Here is a 19,359-nt window from a genome sequence, read left to right as displayed (position 1 = left end):
GCGGTCGCAAAAATGTTCGCTAGACGTTTCTGTCAAGACAATGCGACAAAAAACAATATGCAACTGTTTGCAACCTTTTAGGAACCTTGACAAAATATCAACATTGCGTAAATACTCACGGCTCAGTTAGATACAGACTCAAAGAAGTGTAGAAAAAAAGTTAGCGTCACACATTAACGTGATAAAGGGTAGCTATCTACAACATTTTAGGTTCATCCTGAAATTAAACCTGAAAGCTGAATACTTTTTAGGAGTAGTGGATAGTAACCAAGTGCACCATTGTTTCATATTCCCACTGCATGACACTGAAAGCTGACGGTGCAAGCAAAATCCAAAATTTTGAAACATGTTTTACTGTCATATAACCCGAGTGCCACAAGAAGGTGTCAAGTGGCAGAACCACAAGTGTGCTACTTTTGAGAATATTGAGAATAAATGTAATATATTGATTGTGAATATATATATATATATAATATATACGGCCAGTGGATTACTGTTGTTTGAGGAAACAAAGACACTTACTTCATCAGTGTTTGCATGCTTCTCTATGTTGTTTGTTGCTCTTCTTGGGCCTTGGCGTGTAACAATGTCAAATATGTGTCAAATATGAAAATTGTGTTAAGCTAAGCCATGTGGATGTCACCCCCCCGTCCTGTGCTGTCGTGACCCCCCCAGTATGTGAGTGGTGAAGACACATTTCACGGTGGTCTTCCAGTCATGCACTTTGTCAGTGGTGGTGGTAAATTTGGGATGTTTGCACAGATGTTATCAATAAGTTAAATCTTTTTTTAAATGTACAGTGTCTTGTTATAAAAAGTAGAATGATGTTGACTATTTCTTAAGGTTTAGATGTGGTTCTCTTCTTTCAAGAATATGAGTAGAAACGGTACAAATTGACTTGACTTGCTCAAAGAGACAAAGGAGTTTATTGTAGAGAAACTCTTGACTTCACAAAAGAATTGAGAAGTATGCAATTCTCAACTGCCTGTAAACAACAGATGCGTGAGCGGACTTGACTTGGCTTCAGTCATCCCATTCGTCGTCGTCGTCCTCATCATCTCCGCCCTCGTCTTCACTTTCATCTGCAACACATTGCAAACGCACGTCCGTCGGTTTTGTTTTCCTCTCGACCCGGGACGAGAGATGTTTTTACCTGATGAGTGGATGACTTTACTCCGCTTCTCCATGACCATCTTGAGCGCGCCGACGATACCTTCGCCCGACTCGGCCGGCAGGCTCGCGCTCACGTCTGGACACTCGCTCACCTGTGGCACATGATGCAAGAGCAATGTTTCAAGAGTTAAGTTTCAAACTAGGGTCAGGGTTTCAAATGAGAGTTTCTAAGTGGGGTTAAAATTTCAAATTAGGCTTTCACACTATGGTTTCTAAAATGTGGTTACATTTTTGAGCTTCTTCCCCAGTCGTATCTGATCCAGCAGAGCACCTCTGCTGTCTGCTCTCCCCACAGATAAAGCGGCGGGTGAAGGCAGGCTGCTAGACGGGGGAGGAGGAGGAAGGGGAGACGAGTGAGTGTCCGAGGAAAGCTGGAGAGGCGGAGGTGGCGGAGGTGGCGCCGGATGTCCGCTAATTCCCCTGCTAGGCGGAGATGGGGCGGCTGGAGGTGTGAAAGCTGCAGTGCGCTGATGTTGCATGGTTGGCACCGGGGGCAGCGCATTGTGAGAGAAGCCTGCGTGCGAGGACTTGGAGGATGGTGGCGGAGGGCCGTGCGTCGGCGGCAGAGGCGGTGGGCAGCCTCGGTTGGACGCTCCCTGCGGCGCTTGCTGAGACTGCGCCGGGATGGGAGGCAGGGGGCCGGAACGTCCGCGTAGAGGCGGCGGCGTCGGGGCTGAAATGGTTGAGACGGGAACAGGAGGAAGGGGCCCCAGCCTGCCCGGAGGAGGTGCTGGAGGCCCAGCGGCTGCGACACACACACACACACACACACACACACACACACACACACACACACACACACACCAACTTGTTAGGCCGGTCACTTGTCTCACCAGGCGTCCCTGTATTTGTATTCAAGTAATTAAGTGTATGTGTTGTGTTCTGACCTCCTCTTTTGGCCTCCCTTTTGACAGCCTCCATGCCGCCCGAGCGCTCGATGACGTTGAAGACCTGCTGGGACATCTGCTCATCTCTCAAATCGTCCTTTCCGATGCCTGCCTGGGAGAGGAGGTTCCACAGGTCGGGGTCCAGATTATTGGGGTCAAACCCAACATGGCTAACATGCCTGAAAGAAAGAAAGAAAGAAAGAAAGAAAGAAAGAAAGAAAGAAAGAAAGAAAGAAAGAAAGAAAGAAAGAAAGAAAGAAAGAAAGAAAGAAAGAAAGAAAGAAAGTACAAATAACAAATTAAGTTGTGATGCATGAGGTGTACATTTACTACAATTTAAAAATATTTGACAAAATGTCAAATCCAAGCATTCTAAAGCTGACTTACTTAAATCCACTGGGTGCACCGATGTCTGCTTTAGAAAGGCCTTTTTTCTTGTTTTTCTTGTCCTTCTTATTCCAATTGCCACTGCGCAATGAAGAAGCCGAGGGCATCAAGTGGTAACGTTGGGAGATATCAGGGCTCGGGATGTCCACAGAGGCTTTGTGAAAGGAACCACGGCTAGCGGAAGCTGTTTTTACGGGACAGTACAGAAAGGCTTGTCATGTAATTTGTGCCATCAGGGAAAATCCGTATAGAGAAGTGAGGAAGTTACATTTTTCTGGTGGGACAGGAGGAAGGGCACCTCTTTCTAGAAATGGAAACATTAAAATGAGTAAAGCCACACTTTGTCAAAAAACATCAATAATATACATTGTGTAAAGGTTTGAGGTATTCAGCGTTCGGGTAAACTTTCAAAAATCACTTTGACCTTTTCAGGTCATCAGAGTACTGTGGTACCTTGCCGATTATTTCTTTGGCTGATCTTTCCCACTACAGCTTCCCTGAAGGCTTCTGCTTCTTGCTGCTCGGCAAAATTCAGTCCAACTTGACAGTCCTGCATGTCAGGTGGAGGAGCATTAGACAAATTGGCTCCCAAAAAAGCAGTCAGAGGATGATCCAGCAAACATTTTGAAGGCACTATATTACCATACAGAGACTGGTGAAATGTCAAATGAAATAGTTGCTTACATCAGCAGCAAAGGTGTGAAAGTACAACTGTGGAGAAGCAGAGTAAACAATTTGGTTGTAGAGTTCTTGCTCCCATAACTTCCTCCCAGCCTGTGGGGTGTAAGACAATATGGAGAAGCCAGTAGGATAGAGCGCATAAAACATAATAGATACATTTCAAAATGATTGACCTCAAATGACACTGTCACACAACATGCAATGTGGCTAATGGTTTAGTGGCTAAACCAAATGTCCATTGTTTTAATTGGATAATAGCCTACAGGTAAATGCCCCCTTTGGAATTAGTTTGTTCCGGCAGCTCTTCGCTTTGACTTGGACATCCACTTTTTCATTGATTTTCATAATATGTATTATTTGTGCCCTCTCTGCAACCATTGCAGCCTGGTGATCCTGAAAGGGGGATCCTTCCATCTGTGGTCCCTTCTCAAGGTTTCTCATTTTCCCCTGGTAGTTTTTTTTTTTTAGTTTTTCCTTGCCGTTTTGGGAGCTTAAGATCGGGGTTATGCTTTGAGAATAATTGTCAATTTTTGTCTATGTGAAGCCCTTTGAGACTGCTTGTGATTTGACTTGACTTGGTCATTAGCTCAGGAGCTGAGGAGCAACTGTCCATTGTTTTAATTCAGGGGTGTCAAACTAATTTTTTTCGCGGGCCGCATTGTAGTCATAATTTCTTTCGGAGGGCCATTATGACTGTCAATCCAAATAAATGTGTAAGCACCTCATATTATATACAGTAAAAGCTACAAAACAAACTGACAAATAACTCGTTTTCAAATCAGATGAGTAAAAACTGGTCAAATATTTAAAAAAAAAAAGATATTAAAAGTGAAGACAATTTACCATTCTAGTCATGACAGCTCAGTGGCCTAGTGGTAGAGTGTCCGCCCTGAGACTGGAAGGTTGTGGGTTCAAACCCCGGCCGGGTCATACCAAAGACTATAAAAATGGGACCCATTGCCTCCCTGCTTGGCACTCAGCATTAAGGGTTGGAATTGGGGGGTTAGATCACCAAATGATTCCCGAGCGCGGCACCGCTGCTGCTCACTGCTCCCCTCTCCCCCAGGGGATGGATTAAAATCACACCGGGATGGGTTAAATGCAGAGGACAAATTTCACCACACCCAGATGTGTGTGTGACGATCATTGGGACTTTAACTTTAACTTTAACTTAATTTGATGCACAATTTGTCTTCGCGGGCCACATAAAATGATGTGGCGGGCCGTATCTGGCCCCCGAGCCTTGCGTTTGACACCCGTGTTTTAATTAGATAATAGCCTCCAGGTAAACGCCCCCTTTTGAATCCGTCTGCTCAAAGCTAACCTTTCGACAAGGAAGATGACGAAAAGAAAAAAAGATGACGAGTATCGTACATTTCAGAATGAATGGACCGAGGAATTCGCCTTTGTGGAGAGAGCAGGTTCTGCGGTGTGTCTAATTTGCAATGACAAAATTGCATCCACTGATGGCGAGTATGCTAAAACGCTCATGAAAAAACTGCAACCCCAAGACCAGCTGATTCTTAAAATTTGGAACGCGCTTCCTATCACATACCACACACTGCAGCGTGAGTATTGGTGTATTGACCATGTTTGGATCTACGTATGCATGTGAGCATTCTCACATCTTAAAAACATCAAGAACAATCTACGATCACGTGATGAAAGTCTCAACGCTTGCATGAAGCTTAACCAAGTACCAACCAGACTAAAAAGACATCAGCAAATCCATGCAGCACCAGAAGTCGCATTACAGTGAGTATTACAGTGATTCCTCGCTACTTCGCGTTTCGTTTATCGCGGCTTCACTACTTCGCGGAATTTCTTTTCCAAATTAAAAAAACATTTAAAAGTCAAAATAAAACTTCTAAATTGAGGAAACGTGTGTCTAATCTTTAGGACAATGTAGTATTGCTCCAAATGTTCATTAGAAGTCCGTTTTCGCGTGTTAGCATGATCGCAAATTAGCATATTTCCGCTAACTCGTTAGCCTGCCCAGTACTTCTTGTTGGTGACCGGACTTCGTGAATTTCACTTATCGCGGGTGGTTTTTGGAACCAATTATCCCGATAACCGAGGGATTACTGTATAACATTATTTAAAAAATAAAAAAAAATGAATTCAGAGGCTTATTATTCTGACATTTAGTTGAATTTACTTTTAAAACATATTGTATCTCACTGAAACAAATTTTCAAATATTTTGCTTTTATGGCTTTTAGTCCAAAAGTTTCCCGACCCCTGGTTTAGCCAGTTAACAGTATCCAACTTTCCAGCTCTCATTTGTTGACTTTCATGCAACATGAAAGGTACACACATTCAATGTGAAATGAAGGATTACTGTAATCAAATTTCCTGGTAATGTGGTGTGAGGTGGCTTGTGCGGCTTCAGTGCGATATTCTTTATTGCCGCCCATACCTTCAAATCGTACATGCGAATAAAGTACGAGTGCTGGGGGTTGTCCTTAATGAGGCAGACAACTCCAGTGTGCTGCAGGCTCCATGTGGACGGCTGGTGAGGGAGGGCCATGAACAACTGCGCCACTGCAGTGGCCATGGACTGTATACACAAACGCACACACACACATATATCAACAAAAGAGGCCGCGTCAAATTCTGACACCAGAGGAAGAAATGCTTCAGGCGCCATTTCCTCTTTTCCGATGACTTCATGCAAGCGGTTTGTTTGCAATATGCATCTTTATATTTGGTTCAGAAAGAAGTGATGAGGGTTTCAGACAAGAGCTAGGGTTTCAAGAGAGGGTTAGGGTTTGGAATAGGGGTAGAGACTTTCAATTAAGGGTTTTCAAGCCAGGATTAGTTTAAAAGACAATTTTGATGCAGAGTTAGGTTTTAAAATCAAATGATTTTTAATTTTTTTCAAGGATGTGGTTACAATTACGGGTTTTAAGCCAAGGCCTTCAAACGAAGGCTTCAAGGCAGGGTTAGAGCTTCACTTTAGGGTTTCAAATTCCGACTTCAGGGTTAGGTTTTCAAGTCAGCGGTAAGGTTTGATCAAATTTGGTTTTGAATGAGGGGTAGAGTTTCAACTTAGGACTTAAAAGTTGGGGTTTTAAAAAAAAGTTAAGGTTCAAGCAGGGGCTAATATTGCAAAGTAAGTTTTGAAGACAGAATTGTTAAGGATTCTAGTTACAGTTTTAAGCTTGTGTGAAGGTGTTAAACCTGGGTATGGCATTCAAGTGGAGTTTAGCGTTAGGGTAGGGTTTCAGATGAGCGGTTTTCAAGCCAGGCTGGGGATTTCCTATTATGGTTTCAACCAAGGGTTTTGCTTTCTTCTTGTAGTTAGGTTCTCGTAGTTAGGTTTTAAACATTGAGTTGTGAAGCCCAGGTTAAGGAGAGTTTGAATGCAGAGTCAAGGGTCAGGTCTTCAAGTTAGGGTTTCAAGCAAGGGTTATGGCTTCATTGTAGGGATTTAAATGTGAAGTCAAGCAGGGGTTTCAAGGCAGTATTACATTTTCAAACTATATGTTCTCACACCAAGGTTAGGAGTTCAAAGAAGGGTTACTCTATTTGGGTTTTAGGTTGTGGTTAGAAATGCAATATGTATTTTCCCCCAAATATTACAAGTGCACACCTGGCAAAATAATGAATTTATTTTTCGTTGGCTCGTCAAGTCAGATGAGAGAGATCTTAGTGGATGAAAATATTGAATTTTTTCAAATTTCAACTTGAAAAATGAGCTATAATTTGAACACAGATATACGCTTACATACTTTGAAGTGGTAACTTACAGCACACCTTCTGCCAAGCAGATTGTCCAGGGCCTGACTCTCTTGGGGGCTGAGCACGGAGCTCCTCGCATTCTCCGTCTTGGTTTTGGACGCTCGGCTCATGGCGTGGTTGAGGCGAGCGAACGAACGAACGAACGCTCGCTGGTTTGCAACGGCGTTGTCTCAGCACAGGCTTGACACGCTACCGCAATGGAGGAAGTTGAGTCTCTTGTCTGTTACTTCAACTCATAGCAGGAAATGCACAGACGTACTTCTCCAACCCCCCACTTGTTTTCTTGAAAACAAGCGGCACTGATGATATGCTACTTCCATTTGCTTGACTTCACGCTTTCTATTGGCAGAGCTTAGAAGGCGTACAAATGAGATATACTTTATTGACAGACAGTTCAAATTAAATTAAAACTGTACAAGAAAAACAATCAAATTCAACATTGCTTTTAGTTAACATTTACAAACATGAAAAGGTTGAATTTAATATTCACATACCATTGATTGACATGATGAATGATTTCTAGTAAAACATTAACAACAATAGGATGAGCTTTACAGCTAAGTGTTACACTCTGTGGCAGTGGTGTCAAACTTATGGCCTGCGGACCAGAAACTGCACTCATTTTTCATAAAGGATTTAAGATAACCCATATTATTATCTTATGTCTTATCTTGCTGGAAATCGCAAGATAATAATCAGTAAATGTGAATTTTCAGAATATACTTGAAGCTGTTTTCACCAAAACAATGGGGTAGGCACAAAAAAAAAATCCGGCCCACTTGAGTTCATTCCAAATAGTTTGACACCCCTGCTCTTTGGTTTAACGTGATACAGTAACTGCATTTATTCTTTGGTTTGTAACAACAGATAAAATTGAGCTTCGTTTCTAGCAGCAAAAGCCCACAAATTGCATCATTTTTTTCCCGTTTCTACACAACATCCTCACCTCCATGAACTGTCATAGTAGGGCACTAAAATTTCAAATAACTTACTGTTGAATTCAACAAATCGTGCATTTGTGTAAAAAAATCAGCGTGACACTACCCTCCATTATTACTTATTTCATGTGAAAGGAAAACTGCGCAAAACTTCATTGAGGAACCAAACTAAAATGAAACGACATGCATGTGCCAAATGAAATGTTGAATTAATTTTGATGACAGGGAAATGATTTGCTGTGTTGCTGATTTTACAGTGGTGCCTAGAGATTAATTTGAGTTTAATTCATTCTGTGGCCACACTGCGTGTGCCTACCCGGAGTAAATATACATAAGACACAAACAAAGAAGTTCACGTCATCTAAGTGACTCAATTTGATGCAGTAATGTTAGTCACTTTTTGCAGAGGATAAAGAATGTATGCCTGGAACTATTGCTACCTTGTCTATAAACATAGCTAGCATAGCTCAACAGGTGCTATTAGTCAGCATGTCAATGGTGTTTTACATTGTATGTTAGCATTATGCTAGCAGTTGTTTGACAGTAAACTTGAAGTGTGAGTGGCTTAAAACTGCCGTGACACGTAAGTCAGGTCATTCATATCTCAAGGCACCACTGTGTCCTGCACACATAAGATGGGAAATATTTTAAGAGAACTTTGGCAGTGACTTGTTTATTTTCCCAGAACTTTTGAATCCATACCCTCGATGGGATTCGCATGTGAGTCACGCTGTTGCTATTTTTTCTTAACTCAACATTAAAAAAGGAATATATCCCGGGTTGTAGCAAATCCAGTCACAAAACGTGTCCATGTTCTCTCTCGTCTCTCTCTTGGAGAGTCTTTTGGTTGTCACATTCTTTTTTTATCAGTTTCTGCTTTCAAGGCCAGCATGTACTGAGTGGCTGGTGGCGAACAATATATTTAGTGACAGGGAGGGGGCTTCAGTTCACATTGTTATTGCTGGGCCCTCGGCGAGCAACTAGTGCCCGCCGCCGCTTCGATTCTCACCGCTCGCCCAGTCGATGCAGATAAACGACAAACTCACAATCATGAAGATGATTCCCAATGCGGCAAAGCATGCAGCCTGCAGGAGAAAACCGTGCTGCATGAAAAGGGCAATACAACATTGTGTACAACGGCGATGAGCGCTACCTGAATTTTGGGTCTGGACAGAAAAGGTTCTTGCTCTGCAGGAACGATTCGTATGTAGAAGATTCCAGGCAGGATGAAGATGAGGCTGGGGGCCGATGTGGCTCCTGTGAAGAAATTAGGAGAGGCCATTCGGTGAGACCGCCAGAAGCCGAGGCGATGATAGCGCGCAAACACGTACCGATGAGTCCGAAAATGTCACGGATGGAGGGCACGAAGATGACGAGCAGGTTGACCAAAATGAGGAGGAACATCGCAATGGCAATGTGTCTGCCCCAGTGGAAAGGCTTGTCGGGGCACAAGATCTGAAGTATGGCCCTGCGGATCTACAGTGGGAAGAAAGGAAAGACAATCATGAGACTGGTCGCACACAGAAGAACGAGTCACTTTGCATTCAACCCAGCAACGGCCATCAGTGCCAAGCCTAACATTCAGGTGGCCGGGCTTTTGCTGAAATGCCTACGTCCGTTTGTTTTTGGCTCGAATTGGAAACTCGCTGTGTTGATCGCAATGATTATTTTGGACTACATTGTTGATCCGCTTTTCAAAGATATTTGACTGATTAATCGTTTGAATTAAAAAAATATGATGCAACTCTCACTGGGAAGAGAACCACAGGCACAGTCAGTGTGACAGCCACGAGCACGGCCAGGCGCACACAAAGCATCAGCACGTCCAGGGGGTCCACACGGATGTAAGTGTGCAACAGTTCAGACTCCACAGCCCCTAAAGAGAGAAACGAGTTTTGACACCCTGCTCGATTTTGCCCCTCCTTCATCACACTGCAAAATGTGTATGCAGTTTGAAGGAGAACAACAATTCATTGAAACTTGTGCAATCTTTGAGTCTTACCGTAGAAAGTGAGGTACCCAAAAAGTGCCGTCAGGAGATACATGATGAACATGGCCAAGATGGAAATGTTGGCAACATTCTGCATACGCTTCTTGGTGGCACTAGAGACCAGACGACAGCAGTCAATTGTGTTTTTTACCATTGATTTTGGGCAAATAGATCATTAGTGATGTGATAAACGTGAGGTTGCTGTTTAACCTAAGTCATGTAGGTGTCGCTATCACACTCAAAACTATTGGCAACTGTCAAAAAAAAATCAAGACCAGCTGATTGCAGCCATGTCTCACAAGAAAATTAAATTGAAGGGGGGTCTAAAAACTGAATGGAGGAACAAAAAGTGGAATAAAACAAAACCGGAGCAAACGAAAACTAGGGTTCCACTATATAAAGCATTACTTACTCTCGTAGCTCTGTGTAGATGGGCAGCACTTCGGGGTGGCAGACAAATGCAAAAGCCAAAATCGGGATGGTGTATGCTGTCTAAAAGCCAATCATGCCAAAGATTAGTGACCTAATCTGGTCATCTGACCGGAAAATAAAAACTTGCAGTGACAACTGAAGGAGAGAGAGATGAGAAACGCAAGGTGGTCTCACCTGTGAGTTGAAGGTGGCTGTCTTGGCATCACAAACGTTTTCCGCATCTTCTGTAATTGTGAAATTGTCAACAATGAGGCTTGTGTTGTGCAGACTGTCCTCCAGTGGACAAGGGATGTTGAATTTCTTGTAGATCACCTGGAGGGAAATCAAATATAGGTCAAATGTGTCACATTTGGATTGCAAAGTCAATTGTTTTTCAATAGACTTACCGAAATGAGGAAAAACACCATGCAAGAAAGAGAGAAGCCGCTAGTATATCCCAGATAACCTAAAGTGGAACAACATGATGAAGATAAAATCTACATAAGGTTTCATACTACTGCAAGTGTTGACCACAATTGTAGAGGTGAGAAAGTTAACAAGGCAGGGGGTGGAAATGAGATGACAGGATGTAAAATCATACCAAGTTGTTTCATGAGTGCAAGAGGAAGGATGATGGCGGCGCTAACAATGATGATCAAGTAGTTTCCATTCAAGAACCACTCTCTGAGACCATACGAACAAAAATCAGTGCACTAAATTATAAAGCTGGCATTGAAGTCAAGTGGCAATATTTGACACTCACCCTGTGTTTTCATGTTTGCCAAGAAAAGCCTGAATAACCAACGGGAGCTCTGATTTGACAATGAAGAGATAGCTGGACATTGCTGAGAAAAAACAAAAATATTCTCAGTACAAGCTTCACTTTTCATAGCAAACGATCCCATGTTACCTCCGATGTTGTGTATTGTGATGACGCTCCCTGCCAGAATCTTTCCCGGTGGACCAAAAGCTCTGTTCCCAAGCTGCTCATATGCTCGGATGCCTAAAAAGATCCAAACCTCAGCAATGCAGCCACAATACCTTTCTTCCAAGAGTGACATACAGAGAGACACCAACCTCCAAAACCTTTGCAACATATTTAAAAAATCCCCCAAAAATCAACAGTATTGCGCATTAATAATAATAAAAACACGCAGTCATCATATAATTAAACAAAATGTAAACAGTCTGTGCAACACGATTAATGCTTTAATGCCCATTAACGTTGTGCTCTTTCTGCTGTGTGCGCTTTTACCACTAGGGGGTAGTATAATTCAGACATAAAGATTTTTTTTTTTTTAGTGATGTGTAAATATTGGAAAACGAGGAAGTGAGAAATGAGAGGGATCTTTTTCTCTTTGCCTGCCTTGTCACTCAGTGTAGAAAGTAAATACATTGTAAATGGAGTGGGATTCAGTTTTATCCATGATGACCAATGCAATGCTCGCAAATCACACGGTCCTGATTAATTCTTAAATTCTGCCCCCTCCTGTCAAGCATAATGTTGGACTAGTGATATGATCATAACTCCTCTTACCAACAACTCCAGCACTTCTCAGCAGTAAGTGGATTGAATATGCAGACAGAACCGCAATGAACACCAACAGAATTCTGAAAAATAAACAAAGCAAATGGTTAATTTTTTTATTAACATTCCGTGCAATATTCAGGTCAGACTAAACCTATTCATAACCTGGACTAAGATAAATAATTTCAAAATGATTCCCATCGTTAATGTGACCTATATAAATTGTACCACTCAATTGAAAGAAAATCAGAGAGGACTGTTTTCAGAGTTAACCAATTACATTCAAGATCATACTAAATGGGGGTCAGCATATACCTACCACCATCTAAAAAGCCTATAATTAAGCTCAAATAAAGTTCTGATGTTATCCTCAGCTTTTCCTGTCGGTTTTTTGTTTATTTTTTTAGCAGAAACATTTTGTGCTACCAAGCCCCTTCACCTTGACTAAGGCTCCAGAACCAGCTGCAGGAAAACGGCTCCAAAGCATGATGCCATACATTCTTGCGTTCAACGAACTGTGGCAAAATCTCTTAAACACGTGTGAAAATGTGTTATGGTAGTTAAAATCTTAACACTTAAATAGGAAAAAAAAGATACGAAAAAAATGGTACTTAACGTCAAGCGTCCTGTGCATCCCCACTAGATAAGTCCCCTTCCTTCCCTCCCTCCCTCCTCGACACAGAGATAGAACACGACTGCTCCACGCAAGCCTGTCTTGGATTTGATCACGGCAGGCTATATTTAACTTCTTAAATCCGGTTTAGGAAAGCGGTGTGCGTATGTGCGTGTGTGGGTGTGTGTCGATTATAGCTCATTGTTCAGTAAAATTGCTCATGTGAGCACGCTGAAAGCTTCGTGTCATTGCTAATGTGAACTTGGATCCATCACACGCAAATTACAATTAAATTTCGATTAATTGCCCACTAATAGCCAATGTACAGAGTAACAAATAATCAGGAGAGATCAAATTGCTCATTTACTCACATAAAAAGGAGGATTCCAGTGTTGGACATGGCAAAGGCCAATCCCAGAATTCCGCTGCCCATTATGGCGTTACTGAGGTTGAAAATGGACATTCCGAATGAAGTCTTCCCTTCAAACTGCACCAGAAAAAAAGACAAGTGAATGGGCAACTTGTTAGGTGAACAGGATAAACAAGTGGGAGTGAAAAAGAAAGAAAAAAAACTCACATCTGTGAAGTGTGTTTCCTTTTTAACACCAGCTTTATGTGGGAGAAATTCCTCATGTTCAGCCATGGCATCCAACCCATCAAAGCTACAATGCAAATAAAGCACATGTTAAAAACTACACGTTATAAGCAGACCCAAAAGCTTTTACGACCGTTATCAATGGGCTTGTTTGACCTTTTGCTTTGGTTGCAACTTCCTCTCTGTCTTGAGTAAACTGTCAGTCATCCAGGTCATGCTAATCTAATGTGTACAAAGCAGTGGCATCCGGTTGCCTTGATTCAATCGCTCTTCTCCATTTTATTATTTTTGAACCAGGATTTTTTTTAAATGTTATTAAGCGTATTAAAATTATTATAAAAATTACAACTTAATTTTTCATGCTTGTGGTGTCGCACAGTATTATTGGATTATTAAACACATTTATAGATTTTAATTTGAAATATAATTGGTCTCAATATGGTGGATTCATTTCTGTTCTGTTAAGGAATGATAAAATATGGAGCTATTGCTGCAATAACAAAAATGTTTTTGGAAGTCAAAATTGATTGAATGTGTGTTTTACTCAACGGCTAGATTACATTTATGTTGTAATTCGACATAGGTCAAAAGAATCTCTGTTGTCCTTGTGTGACACATTCGCACCACAATAATCTTGACTATACTGTAAAAATTAAATTATCTGAATGGATCAGATTGTTGAACTTTCGGTTGTGCAAGTTTAGAAAAAGAAGAATTGGGTGGGTTCAGATTTGTAAATCAACTTGACTGGCAAGTTCACTTTGCCAATATTACCGAAGGTGTCGAGTGGAGATAGCTAATTAGCTGGCTAATATTGCTTTTTTTTGCGGAGTTGGAACACCTGAACTGCAAAACAAGCTGAACGAGATCATTTTAATGGTTAATTTAGCTGGATAACTTCGCTCGTTGGCTTTTTTCACTTTTCAGTTATTATCTACAAATTTTGCCATGACAAAAATGTGCCTTGCCTAAGATACCATTGGGAAACACCAAGGAACAAACAAAATGAAAAGAGTGGGTTGACTTCATTATGACTTCCTGTATTTTGTGCATTTGTGTCTAGCCTATATAACTATGTATTTGTGTACACGATATAAAATGTCTGTATGATTATTCAGATAACCAATCTTAGCGTCTTTTTAGGATATAAATAGTCTTTTAGAAATAGGACCGTCCAGCATCATGTGACCAGAAATGCCAGAAAGGCTTGATTATCCAGACTGGTGTGGTCACATTTGGTCGAGGCCTTGCTCACCCGTGTCCGCAAATGTTTTTCTTCCCCTTAGTAGCAAGTAAATATCGTGGTTTGATCTTATTTTATGCTGTAAAAGCTCAGGGTTTTTTGACAATAAAAATTGTAGTATCATTCATTTCTAAATCTCACCTTTCTTCTCGACCGTGTCCGTTCATTTTCTGAAGCTCCATTCTGATACAGTGTAAAGGTGACTGATTCAATCCTCTTCAAGCTGTAATTGGAAGACATTTAATTTAGAACGCTTCCTGTCAACCCGTATAGATTGTAGCCCTTATACTCTTAAAAGCTGTAGCGAAGCACGAATTTCACTTCAAGATACCTCATGATTTGTATAATTAGTGAGAAAAACATTAGGTTAATCTTAAAATGCGGCCTTTTCTAAATAGCCTGGAGATATATTTTATTTAAACACACACACAAGAAGTTGCAAACACAGCTGCCGAAAATCCAGCACAGTTTTGCTCAGAGCTGTAAAATGTGAATATCCCGAGAAGGATATGGAGGTGATTTTGTTGAGTTGACACTTTTGTTTTGGTCTCAGTACAACAGTTCTGTTTTACCCAAAGCACATCCAGGAGATGCAATAGGCTTTCCCCCGCATTTAGTTGTTGTTTTTCTAGCAGAAGCCTTAAGGTTTTGTGCTTACACCATTTCAAACTGTTCATAACTCCTTCCGCCCTGTTTAATTAATTACCAGCTAAAGAAATACAGCCTAAAATGCACAATGCTGGCTCCTGTAGGGCTCTACTAGAAAGAAGAAAAAAATGTCAAGAGAAGACTAATTTGGGCTTATTTTGGGGCATTTTGGCAGCAAGTGTGTGCTGACACCCAAATGAGTTTGAATGTGATTGGTTAAATGTGAACACAGCCACACGTCCACTTATGAAGTGTGCACACTTGTGAAACTTACTTACTTCAGTTATTTTTACATCTCCTTTCAAAAAGACCTTTTCTCACTTGAGTTATCCAAGTAAAAAGTATAGAAATAATTTAGCTGGGTCTGACTTTTTATATAAAGAGAACCTGGCATTTGAATAGAGGTGTGCAGTGAAATGTTTCGAAATTATTTCGCTTGGTCTCACTTTTTATCTCAGGAAAACTGAACAGAGGCGTGCCGACTCTTTCTCAGCAAATCAATACCGACAGAGTTAAACAAATGGCATCTAATGCACACGAGAAACACCCAAAACAATGTGACTTGAATTGAGCAGTCTCGAGACAAACATGCTGCCAACGAGGTGACACGGGGTCAAATGAAAAACGTGGTGCGAGGACCGAAGAGAGTAGTTCTGCTTTGCGCTCGTGCCACCGGGTCATGAGATACTACCCCTTTCCCACAGGTCACCCACACACCCTTGGGATTCTCGCACGTGACCCCAAAAGAGGCAGTGATACAACACTGTGTGACATTCCACAGATTTTTTTCTCCTCCAGTCCCACACTGGTCATACAGGAGGACTGCTGACGTAGAAGGAGCCTTGAAGCGGGCCAGAGAACTGAAAGGCTTCTTGTGTGAATGCTGGTATTTTAGCTGTTCAGTTGTGTTACAGCCTCTTTGTTTGACAAGTGCTATTACACAATGTTCGAGAACGCACTGATGAGTGAAATGTATCCAGGCTTCGGCTAAGCGGAATCTTGGAAAGTCTGGTTGATTTTAAACTTCTTTCTCCATGTTAGGTTTCTAAGCTCCTGGTACATTTTAATTTACAAACATCTATTATCTTTAGCTGTTTTTTAGGCTACATGACGTCATTTCCAGACAGCATGTCACGTGACCCACGAATGCAGCCTTAAAACTGGCTTTTGTTTCTATTGCGACAGGCTTGTTTCTTATTATTACTTTTTAAAATATATATTTAGGAACTGAGAAGACGTAAACACACTGCCAGTAGGTGTCAAATATAGAGATGATATGAATTAGGTTTCTGGTTAATGTATCGACATTTGTAAACATGCCATTGAGCCGGCGGTATCGTAGAAATGTATATTTGTTCAGATTTGTTGCATGGGCATTTGAATTTGGACTGACTTGACACAAGTAGGGTCCTGCCTTTAAAAGTTACACGCATTCAATCACAGTCACAGATACACGACTGGGAATGTCAAACCCAAGAGGACAAAAATAATACATGCAGCTCATTTGCATATTGTATTGTGATTACACGTAAAGCGTGAGGAAAATATACATGGTTGCTAATTTGCAGATTTATTCTATCACAAGTTACTTTTCATATGTCTTCTCCAGTCAGTGTTTTGTCAATTAGTGGTGTTATGAAGAGCTCAAATGCTGAGTTTAAGTTTTGAACAAAGCTGAACGCATATCTGGAACCGTTTTGATGGCATCAATCTACCCTGCAGTTCAAGCGGGATGACATATAATCACAATTTTTGGAAAGACTAACTCTTGGTCAAGAGACAAACCAAAGTGTGTGTGTGTGTCTGTGTGTGTGTGTGTGTGTGTGTGTTTGTGTGGAGGGGTTCAACAATGAGGGTATCATTGTCATCTGAGGACGATGCCTATCATCAGATGCATGTGTTCCTTCCGTGGTCAAATAAACGTGACAGCAGCTCCTTTCTCAGAAGTCATTTTCAGCAGAAAGAGAGCAAGCGGCAAGATTGAGAATTGGTCAGGTGACATCCGGATGATCAGTATTTCTCACACGACTACAGTTATGATTGAGTTGGTGAATAATAGATTGTTATACTGACCTCAGTTTAGTCCCCCAAAACACAGACCAAAAGCGTGTAAGGTAACAACACTCATGTGAACAAGGACATTAAAAACATTGGCAATTTTACCCAGCTGTCCTTATTAATTTAGGAAAAGTTGTGTAACATAACACCCCCCAAAAATGGACGTATGGCATTAATTTAAAGATGTTACATCGTCAAATTCACCTCAGAGATAAGATTAACAAGGTTAAAAAGTGAAAAGTTAATGTATAACGAATTCACATTATTTAAAAATGTCCAATTCAATGACGCATCAAATTGTCTACATATGAACAATTGGAAGAGTGAAATCAATTTTTCTGTGTCCAGCATCGCTTATAGTACCACATGGTGCTGTCTGATGCAAGAGCGGCTCACTATTGACAGTTACTGCCTCCACACCCTTCTTTAAAATGTACAACACACACTTCTCTCACAGGAAGCCACTCACCTAGGTGTCAAACAGCACGGCTTGCCTTCTCTCCACACAAAAATAATGTCCTGGTAGTGCGCTAAAAAGAATCAGTATGCTCCTCTCTGTTCTCACAGTTTTGGTGAGTATAATTACAACTGCTTTACTCCCTCCAGAGCTCCTCAGTAGTGGTGGGAGGAGAAAGTAGAGAGATTATCGGCTGGGGAGGGAACGAGGGGGAAGGGGAACACCCAGAGTTAACCCTTTGCTCAACCACAGGTAGTGTAGGATCCAAGCCGGTGCTTTCACTGGGAAGCAGCCACAACAGTCTGAAACTGCAAAAAAGCAATTGGCTGAAGTTTGCAGAGGGTCGCTTGCAGCAAGTCAGTCAAGAGTTGGTGGAGATACATTCCTAAGCCATTAGTGCTTATGCAAGCCGAGAGGAGTGGCAAAGCGGGTGTCACCTGAGGTGGGCTTTGTCGCAGGATGAGTGGATCCTCACGGAGGCTGGAAGTGATGCTATATTGGTTAAGTAGATAAGGTAGATAAGTGCTTTCTTAAGGCTACCAGCATGTGATTGCGCTTACGAGTGGAAACAGTGTGCGAGTTATCATGTAAGTCCCTGGCAAGACACGGAAGGAAGGGATGGTAGAATTTATAGACCAGTGATTGTAAACCATTGTTTAGGGGGCAGTCAGAGATCATCGGGTGTAGCTATTCAATTTCATTGGTCCCCAGAATTGTTCGTTTAGTACAAATAATGTATCTTTGTCCATCTACCTATGCCAGCAACGTATAGTGACAAGCAGAATAATAAAAAGCTCTGAAAGGTGAATTTGGAGATTTAACCAGGGCGGTGCACTAAGTGTGTCCGGGTTAGAGCGTCTCATTGTCTGCACACATCAGGCAGAGAAAAAAGGCAGGAGGAGGCAGATTTTTTTTCCTTCTAAGTCTAACTTGACAGCCACTATGCGGTCTGAGGCTTTGCGCAGGCGCGGCCACTTCACAGCAGACATTTTTTGAGAAGTCAGACGTGACAGCCAGTGGGTGACCACTTCAGGGCACCTCATTGATACAGTGTAGAAAAGGTCTACAACAAATTCTCAATTTTAATCAATTCTTTTTGCGCATATGGAATTTATTGAGAGTTGAGCTGGGTGTGGTTTTGGAGCATTCAGTAAAGAAAACAGCTTAATTTTTCATCATTTTGAAGCCCGTTTGAAATACTTGGCTTTTTTTTTTATTATTATTATCCGAATTCTCCGTGGTGTGCCAAATTTTCGATTGTTTATAATTGACTATATATGGGTACTTAAAAACTGGGCCTCCAACTGTCGACATTCAACTTACAGAGCAAGTCACGGCATGCACACAACATTTCCAAGTCAATTGAAACAAGCTACTCATGTTTGTGTATGTCCTGTGGCATTTTTCCAAGGCCCCCAGTACATCAGGAAAAATCATCCAGACATGAGACGCATGATGACTATTCATTTGACGTCTTGGCGGTGAGATTTCAGTTGACTGATAAGGTTTTACATGGGAGTTCTGTTTGCACACCCAGGAACCGCCCATTTTCTTTATCTTAGCATGCCACAAATCATTCAGTGGAACTTGCTCTTCCACAATATGCAAATCATTCATATAATTACGCTTAAATTGCCTCCATGAATCCCACTCTTACCATATTTTTAAGCAACATAATGTTTTGCCTTGTATAGTCAAAATAATTGGTAACAATCTCAAATCTGCTGCAGCATATAAAAGTCTCATCTTGTGTGACGGCACATTGGACATCAGCTACTAACTAAATAACTTAATAGAGAGTCAGATGACTAGTATTTTTCTAGGCGAGACAGTTGTTAAACTGACAACTGGGATGTCATTATTTTCAAGTGGCAATATGGCCGCCCACTAAGACGGCTAAAAACAGGTGGATTCTGCGTTTGTTTAATTCATATTCCACAATTAAAATTTTCATCAGAACATTGTGTTTTGACTAGTTGGGCTGCACAGAACATTTTATTTAAAGAA

General features: G+C 41.4%; 2 protein-coding genes across 3 annotated transcripts; both read right to left on the bottom strand.

Moving 5' to 3' along the window:
- Positions 1-956: 956 nt before the first annotated feature.
- wasb (WASP actin nucleation promoting factor b) lies at positions 957-7,109 on the bottom strand. 2 transcript variants are annotated; one of them, XM_037271791.1, is made up of 10 exons: positions 6,880-7,109; positions 5,547-5,687; positions 3,132-3,221; positions 2,901-2,997; positions 2,716-2,751; positions 2,448-2,631; positions 2,061-2,239; positions 1,401-1,918; positions 1,154-1,265; positions 957-1,082 (listed from the first exon to the last, which is right to left on the bottom strand). In XM_037271791.1, exons 1-10 carry the CDS (start codon positions 6,979-6,981, stop codon positions 1,024-1,026), a joined length of 1,518 nt encoding a protein of 505 aa, XP_037127686.1. In that variant the 5' UTR covers positions 6,982-7,109; the 3' UTR covers positions 957-1,023. The 2 variants fall into 2 exon arrangements, with proteins under 2 accessions (XP_037127686.1, XP_037127694.1); XM_037271799.1 differs by having other exon boundaries at positions 2,064-2,239.
- A 686-nt stretch (positions 7,110-7,795) lies between these two features.
- Positions 7,796-17,594, bottom strand: LOC119134754 (sodium-coupled neutral amino acid transporter 3-like). Its single transcript, XM_037271810.1, has 16 exons — positions 17,365-17,594; positions 14,331-14,412; positions 12,929-13,013; positions 12,723-12,838; positions 11,748-11,821; positions 11,121-11,213; positions 10,974-11,055; positions 10,812-10,894; positions 10,618-10,676; positions 10,406-10,543; positions 10,212-10,291; positions 9,812-9,912; positions 9,561-9,685; positions 9,141-9,285; positions 8,963-9,066; positions 7,796-8,894 (listed from the first exon to the last, which is right to left on the bottom strand). Exons 2-16 carry the CDS (start codon positions 14,369-14,371, stop codon positions 8,790-8,792), a joined length of 1,431 nt encoding a protein of 476 aa, XP_037127705.1. The 5' UTR covers positions 14,372-14,412; positions 17,365-17,594; the 3' UTR covers positions 7,796-8,789.
- Between the last annotated feature and the right edge of the window lie 1,765 nt (positions 17,595-19,359).

The sequence above is a fragment of the Syngnathus acus genome, chromosome 2 (genome assembly GCF_901709675.1).
Source record: "Syngnathus acus chromosome 2, fSynAcu1.2, whole genome shotgun sequence".
In the NCBI taxonomy this organism is placed as follows: domain Eukaryota; kingdom Metazoa; phylum Chordata; class Actinopteri; order Syngnathiformes; family Syngnathidae; genus Syngnathus; species Syngnathus acus.
Note: the sequence above shows the minus strand (reverse complement) of the source record. Positions and strands in the feature narration are given on the sequence as shown.